The 17,702-nt window shown below is 39.1% G+C and overlaps 1 protein-coding gene across 6 annotated transcripts in view; it reads left to right on the top strand.

Annotated features, from left to right (window-relative positions):
* The first annotated feature begins 2,382 nt into the window (after positions 1-2,382).
* Positions 2,383-17,702, top strand: part of sept6 (septin 6) — a 29,236-nt gene continuing 13,916 nt past the window's right edge. For 5 of the 6 annotated variants that reach the window (XR_001857885.2, XR_001857883.2, XM_017698317.2 and 2 more), the window contains exons 1-5: positions 2,481-2,510; positions 4,596-4,710; positions 9,229-9,424; positions 10,577-10,763; positions 16,022-16,183. Coding sequence is in view for 4 of the 6 variants with exons in the window: in XM_017698317.2 (XP_017553806.1) it covers positions 2,481-2,510; positions 4,596-4,710; positions 9,229-9,424; positions 10,577-10,763; positions 16,022-16,183 (690 nt within the window). In the remaining 2 variants the exon portion in view is untranslated. Of the gene's footprint in view, positions 2,511-4,595; positions 4,711-9,228; positions 9,425-10,576; positions 10,764-16,021; positions 16,184-17,702 lie in introns of all 6 variants that reach the window. The other variant, XM_037540504.1, reaches the window with a different exon arrangement.

The raw sequence follows: 17,702 nt of genomic DNA, 5'->3' as shown, positions 1-17,702 counted from the left end.
AGGGTCCTGACCACTAAAGAACAGGGTAAAAGGGGGCTAACAATGTATGAAGAGAAACAGATGGACTACAGTCTGTAATTGTAGAGCTACAAAGTGAACCTATATAGTAAGTGGAGCTGATAAAAATGAACAATGAACACAGAAACAAGGAGATGGTCATAATGTTATACCTGATATATATATCCATCCATCCATCCATTTTCTAAGCCACTTCTCCGTCAGGGTCGCGGGGGGTGCTGGAGCCTATCCTGATATATATATATATATATATATATATATATATATATATATATATATATATATAGTTATAACAGCTTCATCTCTTCTGGGAAGGCTTTCCACAAGGTTTAGGAGTGTGTTTATGGGAATTTTTTACCATTTTTCCAGAAGAGCATTTGTGAGGTCAGACACTGATTCTGGACGAGAAGGCCTGGTTTGCAGTCTCCGCTTTAATTCCTCCCAAAAGTGTTCTATCAGGTTGATGTCAGGACTCTGTGCAGGCCAGTCAAGTTCTTCCACGCCAAACTCGCTCATCCATGTCTTTATGGACTTTATGCTCAGTCTGTTGCAACAGGAAGGGGCTGTCCCCAAACTGTTCTCACGAAGTTGGGAGCATAAAATTGTCCAAAATCTCTTGGTCTGCTGAAGCGTTAAGAGTACCTTTCACTGGAACTAAGGGGCCGAGCACAACTCCTGAACAGCAGCCCCACACCGTAATCCCCCCTCCACCAAACTTTACACTTGGCACAATGCAGTCAGACAAGTACCGTTCTCCTGGCAACCGCCAAACTCAGACTCGTCCATCAGATTGCCAGATGGAGAAGCGTGATTCATCACTCCAGAGAACACATCTCCACTGCTCTAGAATCCAGTGGTGGCGCTTTACACCACTGCATTTGAGCTGCTCGGCCATGGATACCCATTCCATGAAGCTCTGTATACACTGTTCTTGAGCTAATCTGAAGGCCACAAGAAAGTTTGGAGGTCTGTAGTGACTGACTCTGCAGAAAGTTGGTGCGCACTATGCAGTCTGCATAGGTGTATGATTTTATACACCTGTGGCCATGTGATAGGAACACCTGAATTAAATTTTTTGGTTCGGTGTTTTAATTTTAATGCACAATTACACTGGGAAAAAACATAATGTGGCTTGTCAGGGCAAAAGTTCTGGCGCATTTAATATTTTATGTTTTATTTTTTCCCAATATGTTAATGCCGTCAAATAAACAAAAACTGTACTACAGTTTGCTGAACAAATGTCATATCTATTAAGTTTGAGTACAAATATGGCTGCTTTTGGCACTGTACTGATATTATATGAGCACCCCAGAGAAAAAATATTAAGAAATGCAAGAAAAATGTAGCATATGGAGCCCTTTAATATGACTAAAAGTAACTCCCAACACACCAGGTGCATAAGGGGGATTCCAGAATTTTTTCAACATTTCTGCATAATTGAGTGTTTGAGATGTAAACAAAGTCATCCATTATGGTTTGATGTGAAATTATTAGTTTGTACAGAAACTTACTGAATCTGATTTTCTTTACAGTGGTGGTGATAGGAACCAGGAGTCCCAATGTCTACAACACAAATACAGCCATTTTATTTACTATCCAAGTCCACCAAGTATACCTATGTTTTTATATGTTATGTTGATGATGATAAAATAGGGGTAAGACTGAAAATGTTTTCTTTGGGGACTATTTTGAACACCATTCTTTTATCCCTTCACCATACATGGATTAAAATAAACTGATGCTTGTTACATCAAATGGTATTCATGACCATTTTATGTAGTCATTTTTTGTGACGGAGCTTTTAGGCATTACTCTTTTCAGATGTCCGGTTTCTATCACTCAGCAAGTTTCTCTAGAATGAAGCTTTTCACACTAAACCTCTCTGAATGATTTTGTTTTCACCGTAACCATTTAATACATAGACATTTTTTAAAAATGGTGGAGTTCTCCTTTAACCCAAACCACACTGGCACTACTATCACTCAGACACTGAGAAATTATATGCAAATAATAAATAGTACAATCTGATTGAGAACTGTGTCGTTCACAGAACGCCAGTCTCTGACGGTTTATTTCCAGACAGATTCACATTGCATTCACTAATTCAGTTGAACTGTTAGCATATCGTTTAAAATGTTCTCTAAAGCTAAAATGCTCATTAACGTCGCTTTTTTAACGGAGAGTGAACCATTTTAAGAGTGATGGGGGAGGAAACAAGAGTGTACACTAATTTCTTAGAGAGTATGTGCTTTTTTACGGAATTATTTAGTCAAGAGCTACTTGTAACTGATGTACAAAACCTTATTCAAAGTGAATTTTAAATGTATCACTCGCTGAAGGCATGTCTCGATGTTGAATTTTAGAACAACACCCCCCGTGTTGGGCTCCTCTTTCCCGCTGCCTCTCTGCTGTGTGAGCTCGGCCGTTTCCTCTTCGAGCGTTTTCAGCCAGAGAGGCGAACCATGGCGGCCACTGAGATCGCAAGGCAAGCGGTAAGTCATTTCTTAGTTTTAATATACAAATCGCTGTAAATGTCAAAAGAAAACGCTTATTAGCACAGTGAACAACAGCTTCGCAACACTGCGGCCTATTTGAGGTAACAAGTCAGCGTTTTTTCAGTTTCCATTCATGCACATTGAACAGAATGTAGGTTAGGTTAGTTAGGCTGGCTGCAGCGCGGTGTAGATTCGCATTACTGATCAGTTTAGCAGTAAAACAGACAGAAGATTATACTACACAGACCTACACGGGTTATAAATACGATTCGCTTTGTATTTTAGCTCCGTACAGTCTGATGTTTTCGGGTTGGACAGCCGCTCTCCTCACATGTTGATGGTTCCGGAGTGTGTCTATTTTGATGTCCGCCGGCTCGAAGTGACTAATGTAGCTAACGTTTCCACTTGCTAGCCCTGTTCTGGCCTGGAAATTTCGTTCGCTGAAACATGAATTCTCTTGTATCCTGCATATGTGTGTATTCTTAAAGGGTGTCCTCCACCGACATGTAAAGGAAGAACCACCCATATCGTGCTCGCCTGGCACCGTTATTTTATTGTTTGACCATCCTGTGTCCCACTAGCTCAATGGGCGTTGTCTACTACGAAGCATTTGCCATAGAGAGTGATTGAAAGAGAAGAATAAAGACATTTTCCTCATAATCTTTCAAACGTAGTCTAAATTGTGCTGTCGAGATTTGAGCACTGCTTTATACTCATATGCCAGACGACAGAAGAGGGTGCTCTCATTTCCCCTTCACTTTAAATGTATACATTCTCTCCCTGGTACACTGTAATGTGCAGTATTTCCTAAAGAGATGCTATCCATAAATGGAGAATGAAAAGTGCTTTTAATTGATACCATAGACTCTCCCATTGATCTCCATTCAGCTGTGCTTTTCCCGTGTTGCACATGTGGAGCAGATGGTGGAGTATTGGTTCTGTCAATAAGATGTTTTGTTCTTGGTTGTTTGTCGTCAGCCTAAAGTAAACTTTATCATCTTATTGTTAACTATTGCTCAATAACCAGATGTCTGTACTGATCTGCTGTTTTAGAAGATTTTAATGAAAATACAGTTTTAGCACTTTTTATTGAATTATATTATATTATATTATATTAAATGATAGTACTTATGCAGTATATTACCATTAACATATTACTATATAAACCCTATGAGGGTGCATTGAAAATATGGCAGTTGGTGTGCACAGAACACAGTTTGGCCAGCTGTTAAACATGAGCTCAGTCCAGAGAGGACACTGTTATTTTCTATTTTCTTTCCAAAGGTTTGGTTTAATGTACAGTTTACAGTAAATGTACACCCTGGTCCTGACTGAAAGTTTGTGATTTGTCTTACTGTTTTAGAGTATATATTGAATGTGTTTCCTGTGGTATTGGAGGAACACATTAGATATGACAGACATGTTATCCTTAGCTATCGTATAGATCACACATGCCCTGTCATTGGGCAGCTGGTGGCTATGGCGTTTCCTGTTAGGGTTTGAGAAGGCCAGGTGGCAGGCCTGCCTGAACAGTGACAGAAAACACTGAAATACAGCCTGGTCAAGTGCAGACCTGAAATACACTAGATGTAGTTTGTAAAACAGTTCTATATTTCAGCAGTTCTTGTTTAATTTGCAAAAACAGTTAATCATAGTCACAATCGTTGCCAGTTTAGTGAAAACATTAACTGTTCAGTTGCAGTAGACAGTGTGTCATCTGTAAAATGCGGTTTTAAACGGTTGCAGTTCGACAGGAAAGAGGAAGTGTACAATGCACTACCTGATCTGCACCTCTCTTAGTTTTTCACCAGCCACTGAATGTAGGAGGAAAAGAACATGACCAGAAAAAGTAAAATCATGAAGTTTTGTATTCCCCATAATTACACTGTAATAGATCACGTAAGTTATGTTAGCACATATGTTTCACAAATGTCCCCAGACAATTTGAGTCTTCTATAACCAGTAGAGGATACATGTTTTTCAGACTTGCTCATGCAGTCGTAATGCTAAGGTTTGCTAAAGAAGATATTAATGCTATAAACAATGTCCTTAATAAATATTGTTCTGGTCATTGGTTTTCAGGGAGAGGGTGTACGTGCTGTCCCACTCTCTGGCCATGTTGGCTTTGACAGCATGCCGGACCAGCTGGTCAACAAGTCTGTTAACCATGGCTTCTGCTTCAACATCCTCTGTGTCGGTAAGTGTGTCATGTGGGAGCTCCCTTCCACTCCCTCGAGCAAAAAAACTATTCACTTCAGAATGCATACTGATCTCCTCCTTTGACCCACTTACTGTATATGCTTTGGGTGGTCAAGCCCACTTGCTGTATTTTATGGTTCAGCCTTCACTTACAGCTTAGATAAAAACAAAATTATCATATTACAACCCCAATTCCAGTGAAGTTGGGATGTTGTGTAAAACATAAATAAAAACAGAATACGATGATTTGCAAATCCTTTTCAACCTATATTAAATTGAACACACTACAAAGACAAGATATTTAATGTTCAAACGGATAAACTTTATTGTTTTTTTGCTAATATTCACTCATTTTGAATTTGATGCCTGCAACATGTTCCAAAGAAGTTGGGACAGGGGCATGTTTACCACTGTGTTGTTCACAGTTCACAGTTGTTCACAAAGTGGTGAACCTCGCCCGATCCTTGCTTGTGAACGACTGAGCCTTTCAGGGATACTCCCTTTATACCCAATCATGACACTCACCTGTTTCCAATTAACCTGTTCACCTGTGGAATATTCCAAACAGGTGTTTTTTGAGCATTCCTCAACTCTCCCAGTCTTTTGTTGCCCCTGTCCTTTTAACAACACACAGTGTGCGTTTGGGAACTGAGGATACTAATTGTTGAAGCTTTGTAGGTGAAATTCTTTCCCATTCTTGCTTGATGTACAACTTCAGTTGCTCAACAGTCCGGGGTCTCCATTGTCGTATTTTGCGCTTCCTAATGCGCCACACATTTTCAATGGGAGACAGGTCTGGACTGTAGGCAGGCCAGTCTAGTACCCGCAGTCTTTTAACACAAAGCCACGCTGTTGTAACACGTGCAGAATGTGGCTTGGTATTGTCTTGTTGTAATAAGCAGGACGTCCCTGAAAAATGGAGCGACGAACTGTGTTCACTGACAATGTTTTTCTGAAGTGTTCCTGAGCCCATGTGGGAATATCCATTACAGAATGATGTTGGTTTTTAATGCAGTGCCGCCTGAGGGATCGAAGGTCATGGTCATTCACTGTTGGTTTTCTGCCTTGCCGCTTACTTGCTGAGATTTCTCCAGATTCTCTGAATCTTTTGATGATATAATGGACTGTAGATGATGAAATCCCTAAATTCCTTGCAATTGCACGTTGAGAAATGTTGTTCTTAAACTGTTGGACTATTTGCTCATGCAGTTGTTCACAAAGTGGTGAACCTCGCCCCATCCTTGCTTGTGAACGACTGAGCCTTTCAGGGATGCTCCCTTTATACCCAATCATGACACTCACCTGTTTCCAATTATCCTGTTCACCTGTGGAATATTCCAAACAGGTGTTTTTTGAGCATTCCTCAACTCTCCCAGTCTTTTGTTGCCCCGTCCCAACTTCTTTGGAACGTGCTGCAGGCATCAAATTCAAAATGAGTGAATATTTGCAAGAAACTAAGTTTGTCCATTTGAACATTAAATATCTTGTCTTTGTAGTGTATTAAATTGAATATAGGTTGAAAAGGATTTGCAAATCATTGTATTCTGTTTTTATTTATGTTTTACACAACGTCCCAACTTCATTGGAATTGGGGTTGTATTTCCACTGCTTTTTTAACAGTGGACACTGATATTTTAGTGACAAGTTTTGAACACTATTGTATTCATTCTTATGAATGTTATTTCATAGACCAGTAAATGAATTTGGTGTGGCCGACCTGAAATTAGCAGTCTGCATTCCAGAGCTATACTCATATGACTATAAACACAATCTTCTAGTTTGATATGTGAGACAGAGAATAGTGTGAATTTTGGTTCACATTCTTTGTGGCAGTTGATGGGGAAAGAACTACTCAGTATGATTTGGCACCATGAAGTAAACTTGCTATAGTAAGTTTTAATCATTGTCACACTGATTAGTATGTGCAAGCAGTGTTTCCCCCAGGGATTTTTTCAGCAGCGGTAGCAGGCCAGACCCCGGAAACCCAGTTAACCACAGGAAAGGAAAAAAGGGAATTTACTCATGCCTTAGTCTTGATGATAAGGTGAAAAGAGGATAAAAGATCAGAGCACAAAAATACATATGAAAAAAAGATTTCATTATTCAAAAATAACTGAGCAAACGCTGAGCAAAAGCTTTTCGTGTTAGATGAGTAAAGTTAACAAAGGCTGATTCACTAACTGTTACAATGTTGGATGCTGATGAGGGCTTGTTTTTTTTCACAAGGTATTTTCTCCTCAATTGACGATGTGCCAGCATGTTGAAAAATGTATTTCTGGATCTAGCTAACATTAGCTAGAACAGTTAGCCTAGATAGCAATAAAGTCGCACTGCGTCTGCCCTCTCAATTGCATCCTTGTTCCTGACAACTCGCCCATGTTAGGCATGCATATATATATATATATATATATATATATATATACACACACACACACACACACACACACACACACACACACACACACACACACACATACACTTACTAATAAATATGAGCAAAACAATAATGTTTTAAAATCTGTTAAAACTAAAATGTTTAATTGAATTTTTAGCCTGTATATGGTCTCGATTTTGCTGTGCTGAAGCAGAATGAGTACCCAAATAGTGATCATAGCATTAGAATACTGGCACCTTGAGCAGTTAATCGATTGCTCAAGTACATGTGCGCATCTCTAGGCATCTGATCAGAGTCATTGAAGTCCAGCTTTGTAGGGAGTACATCTAATTTCAAGATTTCTTCATTTGTGTATTCTTAGAGTAATATTATGTGCGAAGGTTTAAAAAGGTGCCCCTGAAAATAGTCTGTGTCATTCTTATGGTTCAGATTTATGATAAAGCTCATAAAGATAAGAAAGGTTGGAGATGGGAGATTATATCAGTGCAAAATAAAAAAAAAATCAGTGCACATTGAAAAATGATTATTCTCATTCAAAGTATATATATTTGCTAGACCTTGTGAATGCCTCGATACTCCTAAGACATCTGTCAGAACAATTGTTGTAAATGAAAAATTCTGTCTTTATTGTATACTCCAGTGTTGCAGTGTTGATGAACGTGCACTGTTTTGTGTAGCTGTAGCCTTTAGCCATAGCTAGTATTTGTTTTGTTTGAAGAGTCTTCAGAGTGGCCACAGATATCTAATGGCAGATGTTTTCCCTCTATAGAAGGAAAAGTCTTCTAGCTCCACTCCCCATTTTTAGCCTCAAAAATCTGATGGCAGTGTTTTCTTTTAACAAATAAATCACAAAATGTAAACCAGTGTAAACCAGGCTCTGTTATTATGGTATTATTAATGTGAGATAATAAGCAGAGCCCCTAAACCATTAGAAGCTGAAAATAAAATAATTTGAAACTGAAAGACTATGTGCCAGCACCACAAGTAAACACAGCAGAAATCTGAGGCCTCATGTCTGTGGTTTCATTAGGGCTGTAATTTGTCCGTTATAACTTGTAATTTTGGACAGTTTGTAAGGGAATGTTGATCCCCACTGATGTTTAGAGGAGTTCTTTGTGCAGTTTTGGGGTTCAGCCAATAGCAGTGTCCTCGACTGCCAAATCCTTCAGAGGAGAGGATCACAGAAGACTCTTAGGAGTTCTTGGGAATTAGGAGAGGAAAAACCACCCTGAAACAGAGTTATCTCGTCTTCCTCTACATTTATATTTGTGTATTCTGCAAACCACATCCTGTGTGAACAGAAATGCTTTGTCTGTCACACTCTACTTATGAAGAGAAGAGGAAAGGCTTGTGAATCAGTGAGCACACAGCTTCTACTCCATTGGTTTGTCAGTATGGGTCCAGTGATCGATGAGTCAGGCCTTAACTGCCATTTTCTAATCACTCTCCTGATACCAATTTAATCCAGGCACTTTCAGATTGTGTTTTAACCCCAACAGCAGCAGTACAAGGTCATCATTTGGGCAGCAGCTGTAGATTTGAAAGAAAACTTCCTATTTTATTCTGAGTGGAAGAAGCTTTTCTCTTGTGCTGGCAGCTGAGGGGCCCATGGGAAGGCGCTGTGCAAGCTAAATATATGAAGAATTGGCCAATGAGAGCCATGTATATAATTAACATTCTGGTGGCGTAGCATGATAAGCCTTTTCACTTCTCTCGTGGCTGTCAGGAGTGCTGGAATTAAAGCCATAGGCTGACTGAAAAGGCTTTGACTGTATTTATTTGTTTATGCTTGTACTTAACAGTGTCAGAGGCATAATGATAAACTCTGTAATGTTACTATTTTAATAAAAATACTAAACTTTGTTTACAGAGCACTTTTCATACACAGAGCAACTCAAAGTGCTTTACAGTCTATTAGGAAAACTGAGCAATAGAATCCTGTTTGAGGAAATATCAATATGTTGAAATAACTTCAGTAAGGGATTGTGAAGCAATAATGCTTTTAGTTTGTTTTGTTCCAGTGAATAGAAATGCACTGATGTGTCAGATGCCCAACTGAAAGTTCAGATAAAAAAAAAAATCAAAGCAGTTTACTTCATATATGATTTTTTTTGGGTGTAGGAGAGACAGGGTTGGGGAAGTCCACTCTTATGGACACTCTGTTTAACACCAAGTTTGAGGGTGAACCAACCCAGCACAACCAGCCAGGAGTGCAGCTCAAGTCCAACACGTACGAGCTGCAGGAGAGCAACGTGCGCCTCAAGCTCACAATTGTGAACACAGTCGGCTTTGGAGACCAGATCAACAAAGAGGACAGGTAAGAACTAGCTTGATTAAATTTCTACAGTCTACAAGATGGATTAAAGTGCATAATTGAGAATTTATGTTGAGTGTTGTGTCTTCTAAAGTATTTACTCCCAGTAAAGAATGAACTTGTGGTGAGCTTTTCAAAGCATCCTTTTCAAAATCATACTTTAGCTACAATTGCTTCTTCCACTTGACTGTGAACTTTCTGTCTTTTTTTTTTATTTTATTTTTTTTTATAGCCATTATCTGATTGCTTTTAAATGTCGGCATTACAACTAACACTACAGCTATATTTTAACTATGAAAAAATGCTTGAAATACTAGAAAAAAGTTTGCCCATTCAGTCATGTTAACTTTTGTGGTGTTAAAGTTAACATTACATTTGGTGAATTCTGACAAATCTGATTTGATGCAAGAAGTTCAGCATCTGACCAACCAGTTTCTGAGTCTTGCATGGAAGGGTGAAAAAGTAGATGAGTGGCCAAAAGGTGAAATGTAGCCAGGGGCTCTGGACAGTAGGCAATGTTGACCCCTGCTGAAGAGTATTTGAGCAAAAGGTTCATCTGAACCTTGTCATTTTCTGTTATAGATAGTGTGACTATAAGCCTTTTGTAGTTTTTGACAGACCCTCCCTGAGGATTTATGTCATGGTTATATGGTACATTGCAAGCCTGATGTCTGTGGGAAAATGCATTGCTTGGTGCTTTCCTGTAAGGTAACACTCACATAAGAAAAGTTCCCATTGTCTGAGTCTTTTTTTCATCGTCATTTGACACCTTAGTGTACATTTCTCCTGAAACATCAGGGAAAGCATGATGTCATGATGCTTGTTGTGCCTGAAGGTAAGGGTGTGCAGTTATAGGTTTCTTCACAGGTCTCGGTTGATGTCTCCTTTTTGTCTTTGGAATTCCTTGCATCTTTTAGTTCAAGGTATATTTCAATCAGGGCTAGAATATAAAAAGGGTAAAAGGGTAAACGGGCAGACTGTTTTTATCCTTAGCAAGCAGTGGGAAAAGTATTAGGATGAGATCACAGAGCTGGATCACCCAGAAAAGGCTGGTGATATTGAAGTGGCTTCATCCAAATAGCAACAGTCACTTGTTATAAAGCTGTGCTGTGTGTTGACCTCGGTTTCATTACTTCACATTTGTTCTGTTTACAGTTACAAACCTATTGTGGAGTTCATCGACACTCATTTTGAGGCTTACCTTCAGGAAGAGCTGAAAATCAAACGCACCCTCCACAGCTATCATGACTCACGCATCCATGCCTGCCTGTACTTCATCGCCCCCACTGGACACTCCTTAAAGTCCCTGGACTTGGTGACCATGAAGAAATTAGACAGCAAGGTTGGTGCACGTTTCACCTGCACTGTTAGTTCTGTGCTCAGTTTTATTAATGGGATTCTGCTGATATCAAAGTGTCCAAATGGGCATCACCTGAGGTCGAATTTGTCATTTTCTCATCAGTTTCTTGTGCATTGAATACCAAATGCTTGAGGCTGTGCAGGCTGGATGACACAAATCTATGGCATACAATGCAAACAACCATACTGTTTGTAGGAGCTGTCCAGAGATTTTTGTGAATGTGTTGAAGCATTTTCACACCTGGACCATTTCAAGTACTTTAACGGAAAAAACAACTACTCAGGACAGTGGCTGCTAATGCTACGCATCCATGTACACACACAACCAAGCGTTAAACTCTCTACTCAAATTGAAATCACTGTAACGCAGACCCATGTGGGTTTTGCTTTTATGAAACAGTGACAATAAATACAATTTTCAAATACAGATTTACAAATGCAATCCATTTCCACGTAGGGACAGTAGGAAATTTCATGACAACAGAACCATGACAAGATATTTAATGTTTCAGCTAATTAAATTTATTGTTTTTAGGCTTACACTTATTCTAAATGTGATGTTAGTAACATGTTCCAAACGTTTTCCATTGTGTTGCATCACATTTGGGGCAGTCATGGGCTGGAGGTTAGGGAACCAGCCTCGTGAACGGAATGTCGCCGGTTTGATCCGCAGAGCTGACAGCACATGACTGAGGTATCCTTGAGCAAGACACGTAACCCCCAACTGCTCCCCGGGCACTACGGATTGGGCTGCCCACTGCTCTGGGCAAGTGTGCTCACTGCCCCCTAGTGTGTGTGTGCTCACTAGAGTGTATGTGGTGTTTCACTTCATGGATGGGTTAAATGCAGAGGTGAAATTTCCCCATTGTGGGACTAATAAGGGTCACTTAACCTTAATTTCCCTTTAATCAGTAATCATTTGGGAGCTGAGGGCACCAGTTTCTGTGCGGAATCTTATCCCATTTTTGCTTGATATGACATATTGTATATTGCGCTTCATAATACACCAGCCATTTTCAATAGGAAATCGGTCGGGACTGCAGGAAGGCCAGTCTAGTACCTACATTCTGTTACTGCGAAGCTTTTCCAATTTTTGTTAGTCCGTCTTAGATGAGCTTTTGCCCAGAGAAGTTGGTGGTGTTGCTGGATGTTGTTGATATATAGCTTCCACTTTGTGTAGTAGAGTCTAAACTTGCATTTATAGATACAGTGACAAACTGTGTTTGTTTACTGACAAAGGTTTTTCAAAATATTCCCGAGTCCATGCACTGATATGAGCATGTCAGTTTTTAATGTAGTGCCTTCTGAGGGATCACAGGCCCTAGGCATTCAGTATTGATTTTTGGCCTTGCCCTTTACACACAGAGATTTCTCTTCTTTGTTAATAATGTTACGAACTGTAGATTATGAAATCCCTAAATTCCTTGCAATCATACACTGAGAAATGTTTTTCACAAAGTGACGACTAAGCTTTTTGCTTACAGATCAGTGCACTCTGTTTTTATAATATACAATATAAGTTATACATAGTTTAATAAAAATCAGTGTTATATATTTAATTAGCACCTTAGAAGACGTATGTGTGTGTGTTATATAGTTAATGCTTTTTAAAAGCTTGTTGCTATTGGAGTAATGGATTTGAATATGACTCAGCCAGTCAGACCTATTATATGAGGAACTTGAACCATGCTGTCTATAATTTGGCTTTAACCAGGTGGGATCTGAGTTCTTAATTAGTTGTGGTTTATATATCAGCTGGTTTCAGATCACATCATGCTAAATGGGACCAGAAGGAGAACTGAGGTCTGTTGCAGCTGGTTCAATTTCAGGTTCACTTTAACAGAACTGAGTTTGGTTCATTTAACTGTTAAACCAGTCTGAGAGCGCACAGCAAACCCAATCTGTGCTTTAAGATTGTGAAGGAGCTTCTTCATTAAACTTTACCGCACAGTCATTCAAGTTTTATTGCATAGATTTATTGCACAGATTTATTGCATGCATTTTTGTTTATTTATTTATTTATTTAGTTTATTTATTTTAAAGCTTTTAAACGAACAAAATTCTGCAGAGAGAAGACCTGCCAGCAGGTTGGTCTAAATATGTCAGCCAAACATTGCTGTGCACACAAACATAATGTAAACTGATTTAGATGAGCATGTATTTGAGCTGCTGCTCATGAAGTACATACTAGTATCAATTAGGGGTGGAAATCTCTAGGCACCTCACGATTCGATTCGATTCCAATTCAGAGGGCAGCGATGCAATTATAAAACAATTATCGATGCATTTTAATGGATCTTTTTTTTTCTGTACAGGATTTCTATTTTCTCACTGTGTTAGGACTTGGTACTTTTAAAGCAAAGTATTTGTAATTATCTATAATGAATTTACTTCCAATATATTTTATTTTATTAATAAATCAAATGGAAGTCTCATTCACTGCGCTTGCTTGGAGCACATGAGACGCTGCTGCCACTCATCTGTGATAAAATGCGTGGTGAACTAAGACCCAATGGCGCTGGATGTCCATGCAGCACATTACAGCCGTCTTGCCTGTTTTCTTTAGTGATTTTATAGCTTAGGTTTTGGTCTCATTGTAGAGAGGAGGGGATTGCTGTCAGTAAAATAACTTTGAAACGGGACTTGTGCAAAATAGTGCGAAAGCCCTGTTTTGCAAAGACTGAGATTCAGACTGCAGGTCACCTAGGAACGGTGCGTTACTCACATTCATAAATGTTGTGGTGGTTTGAGTTTTGTTGAAAGGACTTTTAACAAAGTCCATTTTAACATTTGGGTTGTGATTCTTGACCTAACCTGGCTTTTAATGCAGAGCTGGACGGATTTTGGATTTCCAGTGGTGTTTTTGTTATGTGCATCTGTGTCCGGGCGCTGCACTTCTGCACTTCCAGGTTCCACCTTTTGCGTTCACTCAACATTACGTTATAAATTAAATATTAAGAAAATTGATTTTTGACCATTCAGAATCGTTCACGTCTGCATTCCGATCCATCTAAGAATCGATTTTTCCCACACCCCTAGTATCTATATGTATTATGTATTATGTCAGAATAGCAATTGTGTTTGCTGTCAGGTTCATCTGACTGTTAGCAGCACTACTGTGTGCACAAACTCATGTAAGGGTATATCAAGAATGTTAACTTTTTTCTCGTATGCCCACTATTGCTTGTATTGCTCAGAATGGATATTATTTTCAGGGAGTAGTGAGAACTCGCTAGTAGAGTCCAGGTTGCTTGGAATAGCACCAGTGAGCAGTGTGGGTGGAAGACTTAGTGTGGGATTGGAGCAAACAGTGTGTGAGCCATGAGTGGAGGCTGAATGTTCGATTAACCCTTAGCAGTAACTCTCTTATTTTGCACTCGCTTTACAGTAGCAATCATCCTACATGCTTGAATTAAATACCTTCTGCTATCTCTCTGCAGTCTGCTATGTATTATGTCTTATTGATCTGTTAACTTGCAACTATTTATTTAGTTTTATAGACTAGATAATCCTTTTATTTATTTAGTATTTGATCATTTTAACCCAACATGATTAAAAATAAAAAAATTTATGAGTGAAAATCACCACAAGTTGTAATCATATGCACGTACATGCACATATTCTATATCAATTATAAAATGTATGTATCTTTGAAGCAACAGCCTCAGTCCACATAGTTTTGGGTTACAACTTAACCCTGTTGTGTTATATTAACATTAATGAAATGCTAGATTACCAGGCCTGATTCTGTAGCCCTGGGGTTATGTGAGGCATAAAAGGCAGCAGGAGTGAATTTCTGCATCTATTTTTATCTCTGCTTGGCCAGATATCTCTGACTTTCTCAAGCTTTTCACAGAATGACTGACCTGAATAGGTGAGGAAGAAGGGTCAGATTGAGAGAAAAGACAGTAGTTCTCCCTTTTAGGATTAATGATGGAAATCCAGGAAGAGTATTTTTTGAATTTAGAACCATTTTTGCCAACTGTGTTTGCATACTGTGGAATTAGACCTCCGCATTTAACCCATACATTTAGTGAAACACCCACATACATGCACACTAGTGAACACACACACTAGGGGGCACTTGCCTGGAGTGGTGGGCAGTCCTATCCATGGCGCCCGGGGAGTAACTGGGGGTTAGGTGCCTTGTTCAAGGGCACTTCAGTCATGGACTGTCAGCCGAGGGGATCAAACTGGCAACCTTCCGCTTACAGGGCTGGTTCCCTAACCTCCAGCCCACAACTGCCCCTAAACATATATGTACAGATTTGAACATATACATATTTTGCTTTTATGCTTATACAGTACTGTTCAAAAGTTTGGAATCGTGTGTTATATTACTAATAAATTTTTTTTAATGTTATTTACTTGTAGTGCTTATGGACTAAAAATGCCCAAAAATCAGTTTTTAATTTTTTATTTAAAATCTGGATGTTTGTACTGTGAATTATACACTACAACTGTCTGTTTATAAACAGCAATGTGAAGTTTTCTACCTTTATTTGATTAATATTTATGCTATTCACCTGGCGCAACTGACTAAGCGTTAGTTCTATCATGCAGTAGAAAGATCGCGAGTTCGACTATCTACAACTATCTGTAGCCAGGAGTCCAAGAGAGCACAGTTGGCTTCGCTCTCTTTAGGTGGGTAGGATGGCCCTCTCTTCTCCCCCAGGCGTCTGTTAGCTGACATAACAGAACTGGCGGTTGGCGCTTTCCTCCAAGAGCGTCCACTGACGTTGCGTGTGTGGAAGTTTGAAAAGAAGCGGTGGCTGATTTTGCAGGTCTCAGAAGAAGCCTGTCCTAGCCTTCACCCTCCTAGCGTTGATAGGATTGTGTGATTGGGGGAGTCCTAACTAGCAGGTGGAATTGGGGACGACTAAATTGGTTAGAAAAATCGGGTAAAAAACATAAAATCACACCTTTCTCAGTCATTTTAGGATAATTTTCAGCTCTGTCCATTATTTTGTTCTTCTAAACATTCTTAATTTGTTTACAGTTACCTCCCTCTTGTTTGAAAGTTATATAATTGGACAGGACTGTTGTACAGAACTTCTATACATTTTATGCATCTAAAACAAAATTATCATATCTCTGAAAAGATTAATTCCAAACTTTTGAATGGCAGTATATAATATGTTCATTGTAAAATATCTAAGGGTTTTACATCACTGTGTCTGAATTTAATTATGTTAATGGAAAGTGCTCACTCTGATGGATGTGTCACTTCATTTCCTGCAGGTGAATATTATTCCCATCATTGCCAAGTCTGATGCCATCTCAAAGAGTGAACTGGCTAAGTTCAAAATCAAGATCACCAGTGAGCTGGTCAGCAATGGAGTCCAGATCTACCAGTTCCCCACTGATGATGAGACTGTGGCAGAGATCAACTCCACAATGAACGTAAGTTGGTGATATTCATCATCTAGCATTGTGATTGCTTGCTGCTTTCAGTATGACAAGAAAGGCATATGATTACATCCCACATTCCAGATTTTAGATGCACATGCAGAAGCTTTTCAATAGATAAATTTGTGACTGCTATGCAATGTACACACTCATTTATATTATAGATTTAATATAGATTTATATATGATCATTATCAGTGGGAATGTGTTTGGGTACTTGAGTACTGCTACATGTGCCAGTATTGAAATACAGAAATCACTTTTCGGGTATTCATTATATTTCATTATGGAAAGACAAAGTAAATATACAGGCCAACAATTCAGGGAAATGCTCAGTAGCAATAAGTGGACACATTATTAAGGACATGGCTGCTGTAATGTGACTTTTTAGCTAACTAAGCTAACTTCTCTACCTAATGTTAGCTAAGTCCAGAAACAATGAAAATATATTTCTCTGACAGACTAACATGTTGGTACATCATCCACTGAGGGGAAAAGATTTTATGTGGAAAACAACAAGTCTTCATCAGCATTTAACGTTGTATGGGTTACTATTAAATAATTATTTCCTCTGAAGAGGCAGCCTCCAATGCTCATCCAAAATCAAAACCTACTTTACCATGGCTAAATTTGAATAATAAAACAAAGTTTTCAAATTTTAATTCCCAGTGCTGTTATCTTAAGAGTAAGCCCAGAGCCCTACACTTGTTTTGGCCAGAATCCTTTGTCTCTGCTTTTTGTTATTACTTTTTCTGTCAGTGCAGTTAACCAAATAGCCATTTATTCACTTATACAGATCCTTGAATATCAAAATTAATCAGAATGCACATCCCTAATACATGTATAATAAAACCTAATTTTAGGTCCTGTTTTATAATAAACTAAATGCATTATCCTACTCTTTGGATTTGAATTATATCTTCAAGTCCCACATCCATATTTAATACTTTCATGCTCATTTTTACAGTTTGCGCTTTATGTGACAGTAATAAGTAGTTAAGTTTAGAAATAACTCATCTGGTGCCCAGTGCTCCACGCCTTGCTTGCTGTCAGGAAATGGCAGCGCAGAAGGAAAGGAATGCGTAATGAGTGTGCTCTCACTGCAGGAAGTGTGGGAAAGACACACACACACACACACACACACATATTGTCTATGTAATGCACAGTCAATGAATGTGTAAACTGAATACAGTCCTGTTGTCAGTGGGGCCAATGAGGTCTTACTGCACTAATCCTTACACAGGGTTACAAATTCAGATGCTGCAGAGCAAATCTCTGTCACGGAGAAGGTATGTTAACTGTTCCTCCCAGCATAATACCGTTGGTTTTCCATTGGTGTGGCTAGAGACGTTTAGGCTTCCATCAGTGCTTCCGTAGACTGGGATGGGACTTCATATCTTTCCCTCTGCTGCTCTAGAGGAGTTTCCTGAAAGTAAATATTGTCTTAATGAGGTGGCGGCATCATGTCTGCTTCGTGGGCTGCTTCTCCAGCCCCTGTCTCTTTAACAGTGCTC

Source organism: Pygocentrus nattereri, chromosome 8, assembly GCF_015220715.1.
Source record: "Pygocentrus nattereri isolate fPygNat1 chromosome 8, fPygNat1.pri, whole genome shotgun sequence".
Classification (NCBI taxonomy): domain Eukaryota; kingdom Metazoa; phylum Chordata; class Actinopteri; order Characiformes; family Serrasalmidae; genus Pygocentrus; species Pygocentrus nattereri.
Note: the sequence above shows the minus strand (reverse complement) of the source record. Positions and strands in the feature narration are given on the sequence as shown.